This window comes from Prionailurus viverrinus, chromosome C1 (assembly GCF_022837055.1).
Source record: "Prionailurus viverrinus isolate Anna chromosome C1, UM_Priviv_1.0, whole genome shotgun sequence".
Classification (NCBI taxonomy): Eukaryota; Metazoa; Chordata; class Mammalia; order Carnivora; family Felidae; genus Prionailurus; species Prionailurus viverrinus.
In genome coordinates, this window is record NC_062568.1 from 135249980 (window position 1) to 135268731 (window position 18752).

Below are 18752 nucleotides of genomic sequence, written 5' to 3' on the forward strand. Positions count from 1 at the left end.
GGATGGGCGTCAAGATCTGGCTGCCCTTCCCGGTGCTCCTCCTGGCCATTCTGTACCCAGTGCTGCTGCCGGTGGCTGCCGCCTTCACTCCCTCCTTAGACAGCGACTTCACGTTTACCCTTCCGGCCGGCCAGAAGGAGTGTTTCTACCAGCCCATGCCCCTGAAGGCCTCGCTGGAGATTGAGTACCAAGTAAGTGCGGAGAGTGAGCCAGCCTCCTTTATCCTAGCTACACCGTCTTCGCCTCTCACCCTCTTAGAAACTTCTTGTGGACTGCCGGGGTGGTGAACAGGGGAGGGCCGCCTGGGTGGCCTGCCAGCTCGGCGCAGGCGCACGAGGCTTGGTTCTCCTGGGGCCGGGGACCGAGAAGTTAGGCGGGACCTGGAATTCACTACCCGCCTTCTCCCCTTTCCTCTGGTCGGAAAGAGGCCAATACTGGTGATCTCGGTGGTTTCCCTCTTTGTTTCATAATTCACCCATCGCCTTGCTAACCAGCACATGCTCCGATACTGGGAATTTCGCAATACAGGACTGATAACACGTTCTTCTTCATCATTGGAGGAGATGATGACACTTGTTTTGTTACCCCCACCACGCTCACCCAATTCCGGTATTATAAATGTTCACTGTCATTGCTTCAGCTAAGGATTTTTGAATTGTGAACATGTGATTATCACTAAATCCGATTTTGGAATATTTTCAAAGGAGCTATTGATGTATTTAAGGGTACATTTCCTTCTCAGATATTTATTTTTAAGCCAGGTAATATCTAGTTGTATATTAAAACTTTATAACCTTTCGTTCAGTATTGTAAGCATTTCTCCCATTGTTTTCTTTTTCGTGTCTGCATAATAATATGTAGGGATTTGCCTTAATTGATGTAGTCATCGTGGTAGAGGATAATTTCTTAGAAGAAATCTTGTTAGTTCAACACAGCTAATTTTGATGTTTCTAGATAGCACTGCAAAAAAAGATGCATTGGTGTGGTTCGCCTTTTAATTTTTCACAAATTACTTAACTTATAATAAGATGTTAATTTTTTTAAGTTGATGTAAAGAATCTTTTCAACAACAGTTACTGTCGCGTATAGAGCAAAATAAAAAGTTATGTAGAATATATATCGGAAGGAACTTTAGAATTAAATTATAGATATTTAAGGAAAGCAATAGCGCAGTATCTAAGGTTACATAGTGAGCAAAACTGAGACTAGAACGCAACATCTATTGATTACCAATGTGGTTCAAAAGTTCATTTACCATGTGCCAGTAATTGGCGAGGGTTGGGGGTGGGGGGATGTGGGAGGAGTGTGGACGAGAAGACCCACGATGACACGGACAAAAAAAAAAAAAGTTCCTGTTTTCAGGGATCTTATTTAAGGGACACTGGCCAATAAATAGGTAATTTCAATAAAGTATTTTTAAGTGCTGTAGAGAAGAGCCACTTCTCTGGGGTTTCAGAAAAGAATTCTGGAGAAAATAAATTTGAATCTAAAAAGATGCTTAAGTGAGACAAGAATGCAAGGAAGGAGGGGCAATTCAGGAAAAGGAACAAAACGAATTGTATATGCATAGTATGTTTTGTTGGTGGGCAGTATGTGGACACAAGTGCTGGGTCTTTATTAGACTTTATGTAAAGTCTAGGGTGCGAGTAGAAGTAAAAGAGATTGGAGGTGTCAGAAGGCTGGATGGATCAGGATCACGAATCTTAACCCAACGTGGGCCATGAAGCCATACTGCATGGCTTTGCCCTTGTTCTGTACAAGGGCCATTGAAGATACAAGCAGCATGGTAACAGTCAAAACTGTTTTTCAGATAGGTCACTGGGTACAGTGTGGAAGATGGATTTAAGGAGGGCAAAATTAGAGGCAAGGAAACCAACGGGGGGGTTAGTGAAATAATCCAGGTAAGAAAACAATTTGTCTTATTCAAAAATTCCTTAGTATTAATCCAGGTATTAGGGAGGAAATGTATATTAACTACTGACCTCTTGTGATTATCATATAAGACTTCTAGAGATAAAATGCCTGGTTTGAAATCTTGACTCTGTCACTTAGTACCTATGTGATTTTGAACAAGTTACTTAACCTCTCACTTGTAAAATAGAGATAATAGTAATTACCTCATAGAGTTGATTTGAAAAAATGAGTAAATAATTGTTCATAGGTCATTCCTGACACATAGTAAATAGGCACTGAATGTTAGTTTTTTTCTACATTTACACTTCTTGAGTTAAATAGCTAGCTTCATTTAGCTTTACACTTTCCATCTTTAGTCACTCTTAAAGGGACTGTTCCCCCACTGCATTCCCCCTAAACAATATAGTTGTTCTTGGGTAGGGGGGGAGGAAAATCATTTAATGTCTGTAGTCCTAGACAATGTTGGAGGACTTTCTAGGGTAAGGGATAATCTTCAACTTTTTGTGTGCATTTTCCAACTCCATGATTAATTTTCCAATAACAATAAGCTACTGCTTTTTGTTTTCATTTTTAAAATATCAGAGAACAGACATTGCAGACATTGCCTTTGGGTTACTGTGACATATTGAAAAATTTTAACCATTTCTTACTTTTCAAGGTTAAGAGGATACTTCTAAAATAATTGACCACACCCACATTATATTATTAAGTTCTTAAAAACTTTTTAATGATTTTTTAAAGCTTATTTATTTTATATAAAGTACCAGTGTGAGAGGGGGAGAGAGAGAATCCCAAGCAGGCTCTTCACTGTCAGCACGGAGCCCGACAGGGGGCTCAAACCCACAAACCGTGAGACCATGACCCCAGCCAAAGTCAGATGCTTAACTGAATAAGCCACCCAGGACACCCCAGTTCTTTAAAAAAAAATTTTTTTTTTATGTTTATTTATTTTTGAGAGAGAGAGAGACACAGAGTGTGAGCACAGAACCCAACACTGGCCTCGAACTCACAAACTGTGAGATCATGGCCTGAGCCAATGTTGGCGGCTTAACCGACTGAGCCACCCAGGCGCCCCAAGGACACCCCAGTTCTTAAAATTTTTAAATGTCAATACACATATCTTATGACTAAAATAGATCATTCATTTAACTTTTTAAATCATTGCTGAGTGCTTAATTTGTGTGAGCACTATGCTAAACGCTATGGATACAATGATGAGTAAAAGTGCATGTTCTCATACTCATACAATCTAGTGTGGAAACAGGAATCAAATTGTTACATAAGTGTAAATTGTAACTCTAATGAAGGTAAGTATATACAGCTCTGAGAGTATTTAACGGGAGGACTTAATTTCATCTGGAAATTGAGAGAAGACATTCCAGTTTTTTCTTTTTTTTCTTTCTTTCTTTTTTTTTTTTTTTTTTTTTTTTTGAGAGAGAGAGAGTGCTCGCGCGCAAGTTGAGGAGGGGCAGAGAGAGAATGAGACACAGAATCCAAACAGGGCTCCAGGCTCTGAGCTGTCAGCACAGAGTCCCACCCGGGGCTTCAACGCAGGGCTCCAACCCACAAACCGTGAGAGCATGACCTGAGCTGAAGTCGGATGCTTAACCAACTGAGCCACCCCGGCTCCTCCAGAGAAGACATTTTAGAAGTAGAGTTCAGATCTATAGAAAAATCAGTTTTATTAGGCATAAAAGGAGTGAGCGGAACAAGGCGATTGGTAAAAAGAATACATGTGCCACGTATTGAGGAAGAAGACAGAAGAAAGCCTTACAGGAACCGAACGACTGTTAAAGCAACAGCACAGACTAGGGAAAGTGGCACTAATCTTTCAGTGAAATCATCAGGAAGTTTAGTTTCAGATTATGATTTTTTTAAATAAATATTTTACATCTTAAAATTGTATTTTATGTATTTTTAAGTGTATTCTGTATTCTTAATATCATTTTAAACAATTTCATTAAGCCTGACAGTCACTACCAATAATCTCTTTTAAACTTTGTTTTACTGAAATCTTTGTTTAGTTTTGTTAGATCTCTTATTTTCTGATTTAATGGGTATCTTTTTTTTAGTTTTTTAGGGGATGATTCTTTGAATAATTCTTTGAAAATACTTTAAGACCTTGGACATCTAAAAATGTACTTACTTTTTGCTTTCACTTTACCAAATATTTTTTTTTAATTGGGATCATTCAAGACATGGCTTCATTATGGTTTTTTGCATCTAGTATTATAGATAAGAATTCTGATGCCAATCTCAATTTTAAAGTTTATTTATTTTTGAGAGAGAGGGTTAGCATGAGAGAACAAGTGTGAGAGGGTCAGACAGAGAGAATCCCAGGCAGCCTCTGTGTTGACGAGGGGCTCAGTCTCACAACCATGAGATCATGACCTGAGTAGAAATCAAGAGTTAGATGCTTAACAGAATGAGCCATCCAGGTGCCCCCATCCCCCAGTTCTTGTTATTTTGCAGTTCTCTACTACTTATCATTGGAAGTTTCTAGGTTGTTCTTTTTAAATCCTTTGGGAAAGTCAGTAGGATTTTTACTCTTTTTTTCATTTATCCTGCTTCACCTCTATTAGTCCCTTCCAGTCTACAAAGATTTTTATCTTTTGAAGCAAAAATTTTTGTTCTCTTATTTAATGATTTCCTCCCTTCATTTCTCTTGGTTGTCTTCTTTGAAATGCTTGCTAGATATTTGAAATCTTTAGCTCTGTCCTTCATGAATGATCTTAAAATTTCCCTCATACTTTTCATCTCTATTTTTTCACCTTGTTCTGAGAATTCCTTGGTTCCTTCCAGTTTGCTGATTTTTAGTCTCTATCCATATTTATTCTGCTATCATAGCATTTGTTAAATAAATTTTGGCAACATTTTTTAATCTTTTTAAGAGCTTATTTTTCATACTAGGAACCTCATTTTTTATGGGTTACACATTCCTGAATTTCTCTGAGGATGTATATTCATCTGAGGAAACATTTTAAAGTCTGTTTATATTAACTATTTTTTCAGAACTTAATCCTCTCAGAAAAACCAATAACATGAAAAATGGGGCATTGATTTCTTTTTTTTTTTTTTAAGTTTATTTATGTTGAGAGAGAGAGATTGAGAGTGCAAGATGGGGAGGGGCAGAGAGAGGGAGAAAGAATCCCGTGCTGTCAACACAGAGCCTGATGTGGAGCTCAAACCCACCAACGGGGAGATCATGACCTAAGCTGAAATCGAGTCAGATGCTTAACTGACTGAGCCACCCAGGTCCTCCGTGGGGCACTGATTTCAACAAGTGTGTCTCTAGTCTGTTTCAGTGAGAATGTTGAGATTGATAGCTATTGGTTTCCAGTGTTGTTATGGAATATTTATATCATTATATATATTCTTCATTTTATTGGGATGTAAAGAAGAAAAAGAATTCTGTATATTTAGCTAGCCATTTGAAACTACTACTTACTGTCAGTAAGTAGAGCACAGGAATAGGTAATTTTTTATATCATTCCATTAAAGCCACCAGAAAAATAATAAACAAAATAGAGTGAAAGAAGAAAAAGATTAGCTATTGGAGGCGGATTGCTGAGTTCAAGTTTTGACCATGCCATTCATTTGCTGTATCACCTTGGGGAAATTATTTCTGTATGCCTCACTTTTTTGTTTGTTTGTTTTCTGTTTGTTGGGTTGATTGGTTCTTCTATTTATGTCTTGATGATAATAATAAGACCTGCTGCTTAGAATTGTTGTGAGGAAATTAAACCACATGAAGCCCTTAAAACAATGTGTGGCATACACTCTAATTGTTAGCTATCATCATCATCAGGACATTTTGGGATTGTAAAGGAACAGATTGTGTTCTTTGGCCAGTAAACAAACAACCTAGTTGGAATATTCAGTTCATATTGGGGAATAATAGGTGAATACACTGAAGTCAGTTGGGGTCAGATCATGGAAGTTTTGAGTTCTGTGCCAAGAAATAGCTAATTATTATTTTATTGAAGACAAACAGAAAAGTTACATAAGTGTGCCCTAAATTACCTAGGTAAGGTCTATCATTTGAACTCCCTTCGTGTTTCTTTCCACTCTACAGGTCCTCTCAACCAAGGCACCATTTTAGGAAGATTATTTCAGTAATATTTATAAGGCCTAAATTTAGATGTTGGCAACATGAATTGGTAAGAAAGTTCCAAAAATGAATGGAATTGAATGGATGGTCTTTCTGCTCTTTCCTAGCCCTTACATGCATCTTGTTGACTTTCCTACCTCTCTAGGTTTAGAAAGAAAATCATTTTGTCACATGATCTACTTCATATATTTTTTATTCTATTTATAATGTGTTCTTCTCTTTTGTGCTTTTCTACAGGTCTTAGATGGAGCGGGATTAGATATTGATTTCCATCTTGCCTCTCCACAAGGAAGAACCTTAGTTTTTGAACAAAGAAAATCAGATGGAGTTCACACGTAAGTAGTAATCCTTTAGTTGAGTTTCTTGGGCTGAATAATACCAATGTGCTATCTGCAAGGCAGGGAAATTTAGCACATTTGATGATACTGAACATTAGTATTAAATGATTCCATATGAACATTTTAAACAGTCTTTGAGAGTGGTCTAGTATAAGCTAAAATGTCTTCCTTTAACTTTTTTCCCTTTTTTTAGGCATATTGTATTAATCCTAACTAATTTCTTTATTTGCTTTGGTTAAATAGGATGAATGTGCCCTAGGTGTTGAATTCAGTCTGTTGTGGAATTTTAAACCTGTTTTTCTACTTAGCACAACCTTTCCATTTTAAGTTACTGTTTAGGTATATAGTTTTGGGGTTTTTTTTTTATAGTTTTTAGGCTATAGGGGTTTTTTTTAGCTGTTGGCTATATCATATTTGTCCACTGTTCCTTTGCTTAAAAAAACAAGTACAGTAATGCCTGGGTGGCTCAGTCAGTTAAGCATCCAGCTCTTATGATCTCACAGTCATGAGAACGAGCCCCTCATCAGGCTCTGCACTGGCAGCATGGAGCCTGCCTAAGATTCTGCCCCTCCCCTGCTTGTACTCAGTCTCTTCCTCTTTCTCTCAAAAAAAAAAAAAAGTATAGTATGTCTTTGTACATATGTGTTGTGTATGTATGCCTCTTACTAAGGCCTCATTCTTCTTAGATAATTAGAAGATATGATAATACAAGATCTGACCATAGGAAGCCAGAAAGGAAGAAAATAACTTGTTACAAGTTTAGAGTTTAACAAAAGGCTATATATGCTCTCTTACATCTCACTTCTCTTTGTTCGTATCTTGTGTGTTTCCCTCTTCCATTCTATTATTCTACTGCAGCACTTTGTTTACTCATTGCATTAAAACTAAATTGTGAGTTTGCAGTTAGAAGAAAAGCAAGTACAGTCTAATGTTTGCCATAAACTAGGCTTTGCATTTTATATGCTTCTAAATTAATCATTCTAACTCATTATGAGAATTTCCTTGATTCCTCAATTTTCATTTTACAGACAAGGAGGCTCAGAGAAGTTAATTAAGTCTGCAGGGATACACATTTATTAAGAGGAAGCAGGATAGGGGCCCCTGGGTTGCTCAGTATGTTGAGCATCTGACACTCGATTTCGGTTCAGGTCATGATCTCACATTTCTCGTGGAATCAAGCCCGAAGTCTAGCTCTGTGATGGCAGTGCGTATCCTGCTTGGGATTCTCTTTCTCCCTCTCTGCCCCTTCCCTGTTCAAGTGCTGTATGCCCACACACTTGCAGGGCTCTCTCTCAAAATAAGTAAAAACTTAAAAAAATATATTAAGAAGTTAATATAACTAAAGATAAACTTTTGTTTAAATCTAATTTTTAGAAGGTAGGTTTGCAATTTGGTGTAGTGATTAAGAGTGAGTTGTACAGCCTGGTTTTAAATACTGGTTTCACTGTTCACTAGCTGTGTAACTTTCATTAACTTACTCTAGTGCTCTATGCCTCAATTTCTTTTTTTTTTAATTTTAACTTGTTTCACTTTTTATTTTTTTAAGTTTTCATCCAAATTAGTTAGCATATAGTGCAACAATATTTCAGTAGATTCTTTAGTGCCCCCTACCCATTTAGCCCATCCCCCCTCCCACAACCCCTCCCGTAACCCTCAGTTTGTTCTCCATATTTATGAGTCTCTTCTGTTTTGTCCCCCTCCCTGTTTTTATATTATTTTTGTTTCCCTTATGTTCATCTGTTTTGTCTCTTAAAGTCCTCATGAGTGAAGTCATACAATTTTTGTCTTTCTCTAATTTCACTTAGCATAATACCCTCCAGTTCCATCCACATAGTCGTAAAAGGCAATATTTCATTCTTTTTGATTGCCGAGTAATACTCCATTGTGTGTGTGTGTGTGTATCTCACATCTTCTTTATCCATTCATCCATCGATGAACATCTGGGCTCTTTTCATACTTTGGCTATTGTTGATAGTGCTGCTATAAACATGGGGTGCACGTGTCCCTTCAAAACAGCACACCTGTATCCCTTGGATAAATGCCTAGTAGTGCAATTGCTGGGTCATAGGGTAATTCTATTTTTAGTTTTTTGAGGAACCTCCATACTGTTTTCCAGAGTGGCTGCACCAGCTTGCATTCCCATCAGTTTCTTTATTGCTAAAATGATCATGATAAATGTTAAGTTGGTAAAACGATAGAAAAAGTAATAACATGTACCTCAAGAGGACTGTGGTGAATAAAAAAAAATTAATACATATAAAGTGCTTAGAACAGTGGCATGGCATATCTAAAGAACTCAATAAATGTGAACTTTTATAAACTCAGTCTTTTCTCCCAATGGTTTAATGAGAGGTAATTCTGTACAAGAAAGCAAGATACCTTTTCTTCCTAACAGTTCATTTTAATTTATTCCTAAAGGAAAGGAGGAAATTGGAGGAAAAAAATGGCAGAAATTCTACATATTTTCTATATTCTCAAATTTAAAGATAAGTTACACTTTTAGTTTCTGTTCATAACTATCAAAGACAAAGCATAGTTCCAAGTTTATCAATCTAAACTGACTTTTTAAATTACTACTTCTGTATTAATGGTTTATACAAAGATTTTTCCTGAGCTCTGCATAGGTAAAGTGCCATTTTAAAAAGCATTTTAGAGGCACCTGGGTGGCTCAGTCAGTTGAGGTCATGATCTCACAGTTTGTAGGTTCAAGCCCCACGTCAGGCTCTGTGCTGACAGCTCAGATCCTGGAGCCTGCTTCAGATTCTCTGTCTTCCTCTCTCTCTGCCCCTCCTCCACTTACACTCTATGTCTCTCTCTCTTTCAAAAATAAACATTTAAAAAATTTAAAAAATAAAGCTGTTTAGGGGCGCCTGGGTGGCTCAGTCGGTTAAGCGGCCGACTTCGGCTCAGGTCATGATCTCGTGGTCCGTGAGATGGAGCCCCGCGTCAGGCTCTGTGCTGACAGCTCAGAGCCTGGAGCCTGTTTCAGATTCTGTGTCTCCCTCTCTCTGACCCTCCCCCGTTCATGCTGTCTCTCTGTCTCAAAAATAAATAAACGTTAAAAAAAAAATAAAGCAGTTTAACAATAAAATTTAAAAATGTAATAAAAAATTAAAACTTTAAAATTTAGAAATATACATAAAAATTTAAAAATTAAATAAAAATAAAAAATAAGAAAGTATTGTTATTGAAAAGAGTATTATAGTTGAGATATTCTTCCCCTTCATTCATTCATACATGTATTTAGTATTCACTATCAATTACATGCCACATACGCTGGTTAACAAAGACGAATAATTGGGGGCGCCTGGGTGGCTTAGTCGGTTGAGCATCCGACTTCGGCTCAGGTCATGATCTCACAGCTCGTGAGTTCGAGCCCCGCGTCGGTCTCTGTGCTAACAGCTCAGAGTCTGGAGGCTGCTTTAGACTCTGTGTCTCCCTCTCTCTCTGCCCCTAACCCACTCGCATTCTGTCTCTCTCTCAAAAATAAACATTAAAAAATTTAAAAAAAAATACGAATAATTGTAATAGCTAGTACTTGCATAGTGCTATGTGCCAGAAATATTCTAAGCATTGTATAGTAGAAAGCAAGAATTGTTTGTTTTGGGTTTTTTTTGGAACACTGCTTTTTTTCTTTTATTAGAGTTTATTCATTTGTTTTGAGAGAGAGAAAGAGAGCACAAGTGGGAAAGGGACAGAGAGGAGAGAAAATTCCAAGCAGGCTTCTTGCCATCAGCACAGGGCCCAACACGGGGCTCAAACACACCAACCAACACAGCTCATGATCTGAGCTGAGATCAAGAGTCAGACACTTAACTGACAGCCACCCAGATGCCCAGAAAGCAAGAATTTTGATCTATCCTGCCTCCTCTAATTTTTTTTAATGTTTACTCATTTTGAGAAAGAGAGAGCAGGGGGTAGGGGCAGAGAGACGGAGAGAGGATCCCAAGCAGGCTCCACACTGCTAGCACAGAGCCCATGAGATCATGACCTGAGCTGAAATCAAGAGTTGGACGCTCAACCAATTGAGCCACCCAGGTGCCCCTAGCTATATTAACTTTTTTAAGGCAACTAAAATAGCTGTTATGACACTGAAATAGTTTTTTTGTTAAATCCTTAAAACAAATACTGTCCTTCCAGAAGGCAGGGTTAGGAAAAATGTCTCCAGGGCTACAAACACCTTAAGTAACAGCTATTGGCTGGCACTTTTGGGAATGAGAAATTTTGTGTGTGTGTATTTTTCTAGACAACTGAATTAATACCACCCTAACTTACATGAGAACTTACCCATTTTGGATGACTTATGTTCTTTATTCTAATTGGAAGGAAAATTAACTGCATTTCTTGTTTGGTAATATTTTGTGTCATTTGTAGTAATAAAGTTCCTTTCTACTAAAAGTAATTAACACAGATTTAGAAAGAGATTAGTATAGGAATGACTATAAAGTAGTAAACATCTTTTTTTTCATACACATGCATAAGTTCATACATGTCAGTGCTTGTCAAATGTTTTTCATTTTTACCCTTGTCCCCATGCACCCTTTCTAGACTTTTATGCCTCATCATCCCGTGAAATTTTAGAACCAATTTTTTTTACCTGTGTCTTTATCTGTACACGTAAAAAGAGTAGGTACAGAAAGCTTCCCTTTTTTATCCATTTCAGGGTTAAAAGTGGCTAAATAAAGTTGAGTTAAATAAAATAAGGACTAAACAAAATTAAGAGTTACATTAAAAAGTGATTAACATTGAATTATACTTTACAAACAGTCATAACATTTTTTTCCTTTTAAAATTATTCCCCACTGTATTTGCCAGTATATTCTTCAAGCTTCTTCCAAAGGTTAAATACATCCTCAAAGACAAAGGTTTGTCATGGCTGAGGAGATTGCAAAGAATGCAGACAGGCTCTGAACAGTAATACAGAAAAGAAAGATCAATTAACTCGAGAGTCAAAACCAAACTTCGTCTATGCGTATGACAGGCTTATGTGATCATAGGCAAGTATTTTCATTTATGTGAACCTTATTTTACTTACCTTGAAAAGGTCAATTATGCCTAACTTCCAAATATGATGGTAAGGATTAAAAGAGATAGAATATGTGAAAGCAGTGTGCATTTTTTATTGGGGGTAGATAAGCATTTAGTATTTTTTATGTATAGTATATATGTTAAAATCCAGCCAAATTACTGAGTGCTTATCTCTTATGCTTCAAGTTGGAAACAGGTGGAAGAGATGGGGACTGACTTAAAAAAAGGAGAACCATATGCTGTAGTGACAAGGCTATAGAAAATGATACACGTACCTCAGTTTAAGCAATCCATTGTATTGGAAATAAGAAAATTTCAGAATCATTTAAACCAACCTTCCATGAACCAGTCCCAACAAAAACTAAAACTCAGTTTCAGTGGTTTTTGTGGCCGGCACTAGTAAATGTCATTAGCCTGTGCAGTATTTTTCTTGTTAAAGTTTAAAAAAAAAAATAGGAAGCCACTTTGCTAAAGTAACTGTGCCCAGGCCAATTATCTTGAATGTGAAGCTAATGAGACCAAGATTAAAAGTATAAATCAGATGTGAGTGGCATTTACACAGTAAAGGGTAATGCCACTGACAGTAAAGCTCTGGTTGTTGGCTACTGACCTCATCCTAACCTTTGTAAAGTATGTTATAAAAATATTGTTAATCTGTAGGAGGCCTGGAAGAAAAGCATTTGGAACAACCCATCACTACTTTTGAAAACAAAACTCACGTTAGAGTTATCTCAATTGAAGGGGAGGTTTGTGGTCTTATTTGCATACAAATTGACTCATGATAAGTTACTTTTATTTTTATTTATTTATTTTTTAACGTTTATTTATTTTTGAGACAGAGAGAGACAGAGCATGAATGGGGGAGGGTCAGAGAGAGGGAGACACAGAATCTGAAACAGGCTCCAGGCTCTGAGCTGTCAGCACAGAGCCCGACGCGGGGCTCGAACTCACGGACCGTGAGATCGTGACCTGAGCTGAAGTCGGACTCTTAACCGACTGAGCCACCCAGGCGCCCCTAAGTTACTTTTAATAGTGTGTAAATATTAAAGATAATTTTGAGGTATCATGTATCTATGTTTTTAATCTTATCCTTTTCCAAAAATCAGGTCAAGACCTTTAACCATAATTTCCTGAGCCAATGCCAAGCACATCTAAGTTGCAAGTATTTGAACATGGATATTAACAAGTTCCCTCTTTCCCAAGAAATTATAAATTATCTTTCAACACTAAGGAAATCTTTGTCAGCAAATTGTCCAATTACTAACGTAAACCATGTTATTTCTTTTTCTATCTATAGGATTTTTTTCTTTGATCCTAAATAGAAGTACAGATAACTGAAGACATACACTTTTTTTTAATACAGGATAGAGACTGAAGACGGTGACTACATGTTCTGCTTTGATAATACATTCAGCACCATTTCTGAGAAGGTTATTTTCTTTGAATTAATCCTGGATAATATGGGAGAACAGGTGCAAGAACAAGAGGACTGGAAGAAATATATTACTGGCACAGACATGTTGGATATGAAACTGGAAGATATCCTGGTCAGTATGATCTTTTAATAAATAAAAATTATCCACAGGCCTATGTGATAGGCACAGAAATAAGCATTTTCTCTGCATCATCTCAGGTAATCTTTACTTATGAACTCTGAGGACTATTTATCTCCATCTTTCCAATGAGGAAGTTGTGCTTTAGGGAGCTTAAGTAATCTTTCTTTCATATAACTAGAGAGGAGGGAAATAGAATTTGAACATAAGCTCTTAACCCTAGAACTCTCTTAGAATATTCACAAACAGAAGAATATAATGATCTATAGTGTACTTGCACATAGAATAAAAGTGAGTAATTTGTAAACCCTTAAGATGTAGAGGCATTTTCCTCACAGCATGGTTTTTATAACATGAAATTTGATATTACTTGGTTAATTTGGGAACACTGTTTATATTACTCAGACCAGACCTAGCAGTCACCAGAAACTAGGACTACATTCAGGAGTAAAAACTCTTAGAATATGGCTTCTTTGTTTGAATTTCTTTATACTTTTATCATTAACATGCATAGTGAAATGTACATGTTACTATTTGTTAATAATAGTACTAGTGATAGGGGGAATAGGTCAGTACCTTCAGCCACAGATAGATGTAATCAAATCATAGAATTTACTGAGTGATATTTGTAAATAACATATATAGCTGTGTGATAGAAATTCTTGCAGGAAAACTAACATGGTTTTGCAAATTGAAACTGTGTAACCTCTAATACTTTCATAACCTAACTTTTTTTTCTTCTTATAATATGGTATTTTGATCACTTGAGGTTTATTAGGAAAGCAACTATCAAATTATAGAAGAGACCTATTATATGTAGATCAGTTAGCTTAAGAAGTTGGAAAATTAAACAATCGTGTATGTGTGACTGCTTAGTAACTGAGCTCTCAGAGCCTTGGTTTTCTCACTTGCCAAATGGAGAGAATACCTCTAGAGTTGTTGTGAAGATGAAATATGATCTAGCATGTATAGAAGTGCTTTAAATGGTGTCTGGTACAAAAAAATGTTAGTTTTCTTAGCTCTTCCACGAGTGTTACTAAGAATACAAACTGAAAGGATTAAGTTTGATTGGTATGAATTTTTACCATAACAGTTATTTATCTCACCATTTCCCATAGATATATATTTAAAATCTCAATCATATTAACTTATTCTTCCATTTTTATTTTGCCAACAAGAACAGTAGTACTTACATTATTCTTATTAGTACTTCACTGCATTCTCAGGAGATTGAATTCATTCACATGGTTAAACAAAATGACCAGCAAGTTCAGACTTAAATATGGTTTAAGTACTTGTAAGTCCTTTTTAAAGAAAAATGTCTTTCAGCTTTACTTCCCCAAAATTTAGTTTCATAACAGCAAACTTTAATAAATAATTTTGTGTTTGAGTATCATTTCTATAATATTGAAAAGAATTATGCATGATCTTTTTATTTGGGGATCTGAATTCTTTATTTTTCTAGACAATATTTGCATTACTAGGTTACCATTCTTTACAAATAGCCCTAAATGATAAATACTACACTTTGTATTTTTGTAGGTTTAGCAGAAGAGTCTGAAATTTTGAGTATAGTTTTTGCTTAAATGAGGACCTTAAGCAAAATGACTATCCAGGAAAGTCTTTCTAGTTATTTTCTTATTTTTGCCATAAGTACAGTTGACTGTTGAACAATCTGCGATTGAACTGTGCCATCTACTTACAAACAGATTTTCTTTAGTAAGTGGAATGTAGTACTGTATATGCATTTTCTCTTATGATTTTCTGAGTAACGTTTTCTTCTCTCTAGCTTACTTTATTATAAAAATACAGTATATAATACATATAACAAAAAGTGTGCTGATTGTTTAGGTTATCAGTAAGGCTTCTGGTCAACAGTTGGCTATTAGTGGTTAAGTTTTTAGGGAATCTAAAGATTTACATGGAATTTTAACTGTGCAGGGCATTGGCATCTCTAACCCCCATGTTGTTCAAGGGTCAACTATGACATCATTTCAAACCTCAATTTTATCTTATATTCATATAGCCCTTTTATAGTTTTCAAATCACTTCTCACCAAGACCCTACTATAAAACTACGTTTTTCAGAAGATGTACAATTTAGAGTGCATCTTAGTAATAAGCTTTTACAAATGTGATCTTGGAACATTTTTTAAAAAACAGATTTGATTATACTTTGGGATTTATAATATACATATCAAAAATTGGAATATTTTCTAATTTCACTACATTTTCTGAGATAAAAACATTGGGTGTTTTGCTAGACACTACACTGGGCCAGACTAACATTCAAAGAAGAAAATATAAACCCACAGTGCATTATATAAAGACAAATACCTAAACACTGTTATCAGTTAGGTTTTTTAAAAACTTAGTTATTTTCTTATGGTTGTGAGGGCTGAGAAAGAGGTAATGTATGTAAAACCCCTGGTACTATACCACTCAAATAGATTTTCACATTATTTATTTTCAATTTACAGTAGCTTTGCTTCTCTGTTAAATAACTATTTATAAAAAATAATTTAAATAAACCAGGAGAACTATTACATAAACTTACAGAGATCTTTAGGTAATCCAAGTAGCACCTGTCCCTTAATTGTTTGGATATAAAACTAATATGAATGTCAGGGTACTGTGAATCACATGTTTAAATTGGCTTAAATTTACTGAGCATTCTTTTATAGTAAAATTATTTTATTTATCTCCAGGAATCCATCAACAGTATCAAGGCCAGACTAAGCAAAAGCGGTCACATCCAGACTCTGCTTAGAGCATTTGAAGCTCGTGATCGAAATATCCAAGAAAGCAACTTTGATAGAGTCAATTTCTGGTCTATGGTTAACTTAGTGGTAATGGTGGTAGTGTCAGCCATTCAAGTTTATATGCTAAAGAGTCTATTTGAAGATAAGAGGAAAAGTAGAACTTAAAACTTTAAACTAGACTACTTAACATAAAAAAGAGAGATGGAAAAATGTAATACACCTTACAGTTAAAGTCCAAGACCATTAATAGTCTTTTCAAAAAAGATTTTCAGGTATTACCACAAGCGTGAAGCAAGTATAATTTTAATGTGAAAGGAAAGTCTTCACTTTCATCTGTGCAAGTAGTCTTATTGCTTCAGTTGTACTTAAATATATAACAAATATTTTGCAGAGTATAGGTATAATTGAATGAAGCCATATTAATAACAGCATTTTCCTAAGTTTGAAAAACTTTTGCAAATGTCATAGGTGATTTAAATAAATGAGCCTTGGGCCCAAATGCAACACCAAACAATGTTTTTAAAAAGATTCTCTTACCTAGAAGTTTCTTTGTAAATTTGGCAAATACAAATTAATACAGGTTTTGAATATATTGAAGTTTCTTTGTAAATGTGGCAATTATAAATTGTGTAAGTTTCCAGTATATTAAGTTATAAATCATCTGAGAATTACGTAATCATAGATTGGAATAATCTTTAGAAAACAAAAACTCAACTTTTCTTTTTACATATGTATCTCTCCTATAATATAAATAGACACATAGCTGTGAAAAACAGATTTGTGAGACTTTTATAACCAAATATATTTCAATTTAAAATATTAACAAAAAGTATTAGTTTTATAGACTTAGCTTACATTCCCCAAAGGCCAATATTTTCATAATTCTTAAATTGCTCAGTCATTATTAAAATTTGGAAAAATTTTCTCTTTGAAATGAAATCGCTCAGTCTCCATAGGGACACATTTTGTCTAGTCCTTAACTAAGATCTAGAATTTTGAAATTAAATGTGACAAAAAATACTTTTATATTACCTATCAGCAGTGTTATGTTCATTTTAACATGATTATTGACTTGGATAATACATTATTACCAACAGTTGTGAAGGAAAATATTGCTTTAAAAATCTAGGCCTAACATAAATAAAGATCTCCTTTTCTGAGTTCTTAAAATCAACAACAAAAAAAATAACAAAATCAATAAAGAAGAATTTGAGTAAGCTTGAGAACATCTGATCAAAATTAAGTTCACTTAAATAAACTGTAAGTATCTAGAATCTGATTGGTTCACTAATGACCCTATCCTAAATAATAATCAGACTAAATTCCAGTTAACTGTAGAAACTATACTTGGCCATGGCTTTTATTGTTTTACAGTTGTTTTATTCTGTTTTGAATTGTCTTTTTATAAGTATTCAGGTATATTTTATGAAACAAACTCTACTGTAAGATTTAGCACTGGGTAAACATATTACAACTTTTATTACAACTTTCATTAAATTACTTTTCTGATCACTTTATTTATTGACATTCAAGTAAGGACTGAAAGCCTACAGAATCCCAAATTTAGAGCTGATATGTGAATAACTTTATATAAAGTCTCTGACATCCTTCTTATTGGGTCTATGGAGTCTTACTCATATACTAGTAATTTAGCTACATTAAGTAGAATTTTTAGGTTTTATCGATTTGTAATACTGGTTAAGACAAATATGAGTTAGAAACAATCAGCTTACAAGTTTGAATGTAGCACCCCTCTGTACATTAGTACTGCTTGAATTCTTAAGCAATGATATCAAGAGAATGGTTTATTAATTTACAGTCAGAGTGGTACAAAAAGATTTATTTCCCTCCTTCTTATGCCTTTGGGAGAACAAAGGTTAGATATCCCTACTCTGAAGCTTTTTAAAAATGAGGATTGATTACCTTAACTGACCCAAGAAAATGCTTTTATGTGTCCAGGAGTAGCACCTGAAATACAGGCAAAACAAGGGCCAATAATTGCCTATGATATCCCATTCCCCCCTTCTGTTAAACTCAAAATGAGAAGCAAACTTACCATACTATACCTAATAAAACAGTGCAGATCTAAACTACTGCATCTTTTCTATAAAACTGTGATTAAGAATTCTACCTCTGGCTGGCTACTGTACTGTACTGATTCCTTACCTAACAATGAATTTGTTACATCATGTACGTATGATTCATGCCACTGATTTTAAACCTGTGATTCAGTAACTTCTTACCTTATAATGGCCTTATTTGGAAAACAAAGAATTTAGGAATACTGAGGACAATTTTATTTTTATAGGCACAAAATGAAGAGTGGGATTAAGAATGTTAACTTGTATTAACCAAAAAAAGTATAATCAGTGAACAAAGAACTAAATTCTTTGGCATATAATCTGCCTCGTGTGGTTTTTTAAATGTCAGTATTAAATTTTGAAATTAAAATTATGCTAAAATTAAGCTATCACATAATGGCTGATTTTTTCTTTGGTGTTTAGTTACATAAACTCTTAAAATACTGTAATATTTAAGGCCTAGAGTTTTATTCTCATTTGCATTTGGGTCATTAATGATATGCTATTCTTCCAAGGTATAGAAGGTAAAGAAGTGGTTGAAATAGGAAGGAAATAAATTACAAATTGAAATGTAATTTTGTTAAGTAGGTTTATCCTTCTTAAGCATTGTTATTATGTCTTAAAATTAACAAAAATTGAGTACCTATAATTGTATGCCTCCCTAAATAAAAATTCTTTATCTGAAATTTAAAAAATGATTCAGCATGTAATAGCTTTTCATCTGAAGTGTAATACATAATCACTGTTGCTCAAATTGCTTTATAGTTGTTAACAGCCTTATTAAAAGAGCAATGAATACTATGCTGAATATATATAATAAAAATTACAGTCAAAGGAAATTTTACTTATCTGTCATTGTCAATGCTAAGCCTTAAAACCTTCACTGATCTCATACTTGGCCTTGTGTGCTCTCCCTTCCATTTGAAAACCCATAGTTCTCTGCACTTCCTATTGTATGTCATTCTG

The 18752-nt window shown here is 35.0% G+C and overlaps 1 protein-coding gene across 2 annotated transcripts; it reads left to right on the top strand.

The window, feature by feature from the left end:
- The first annotated feature begins 2 nt into the window (after positions 1–2).
- Positions 3–18625, top strand: TMED5 (transmembrane p24 trafficking protein 5). Of its 2 annotated transcripts, XM_047870243.1 has the most exons (6): positions 3–191; positions 6263–6360; positions 12755–12938; position 14920; positions 15005–15058; positions 15652–15857. In XM_047870243.1, the coding sequence occupies exons 1-6, from the start codon at positions 3–5 to the stop codon at positions 15711–15713; spliced, it is 588 nt and encodes a 195-aa protein (XP_047726199.1). In that variant the 3' UTR covers positions 15714–15857. The 2 variants fall into 2 exon arrangements, with proteins under 2 accessions (XP_047726199.1, XP_047726198.1); XM_047870242.1 differs by lacking the exons at position 14920; positions 15005–15058 and having other exon boundaries at positions 15652–18625.
- Positions 18626–18752: the final 127 nt, after the last annotated feature.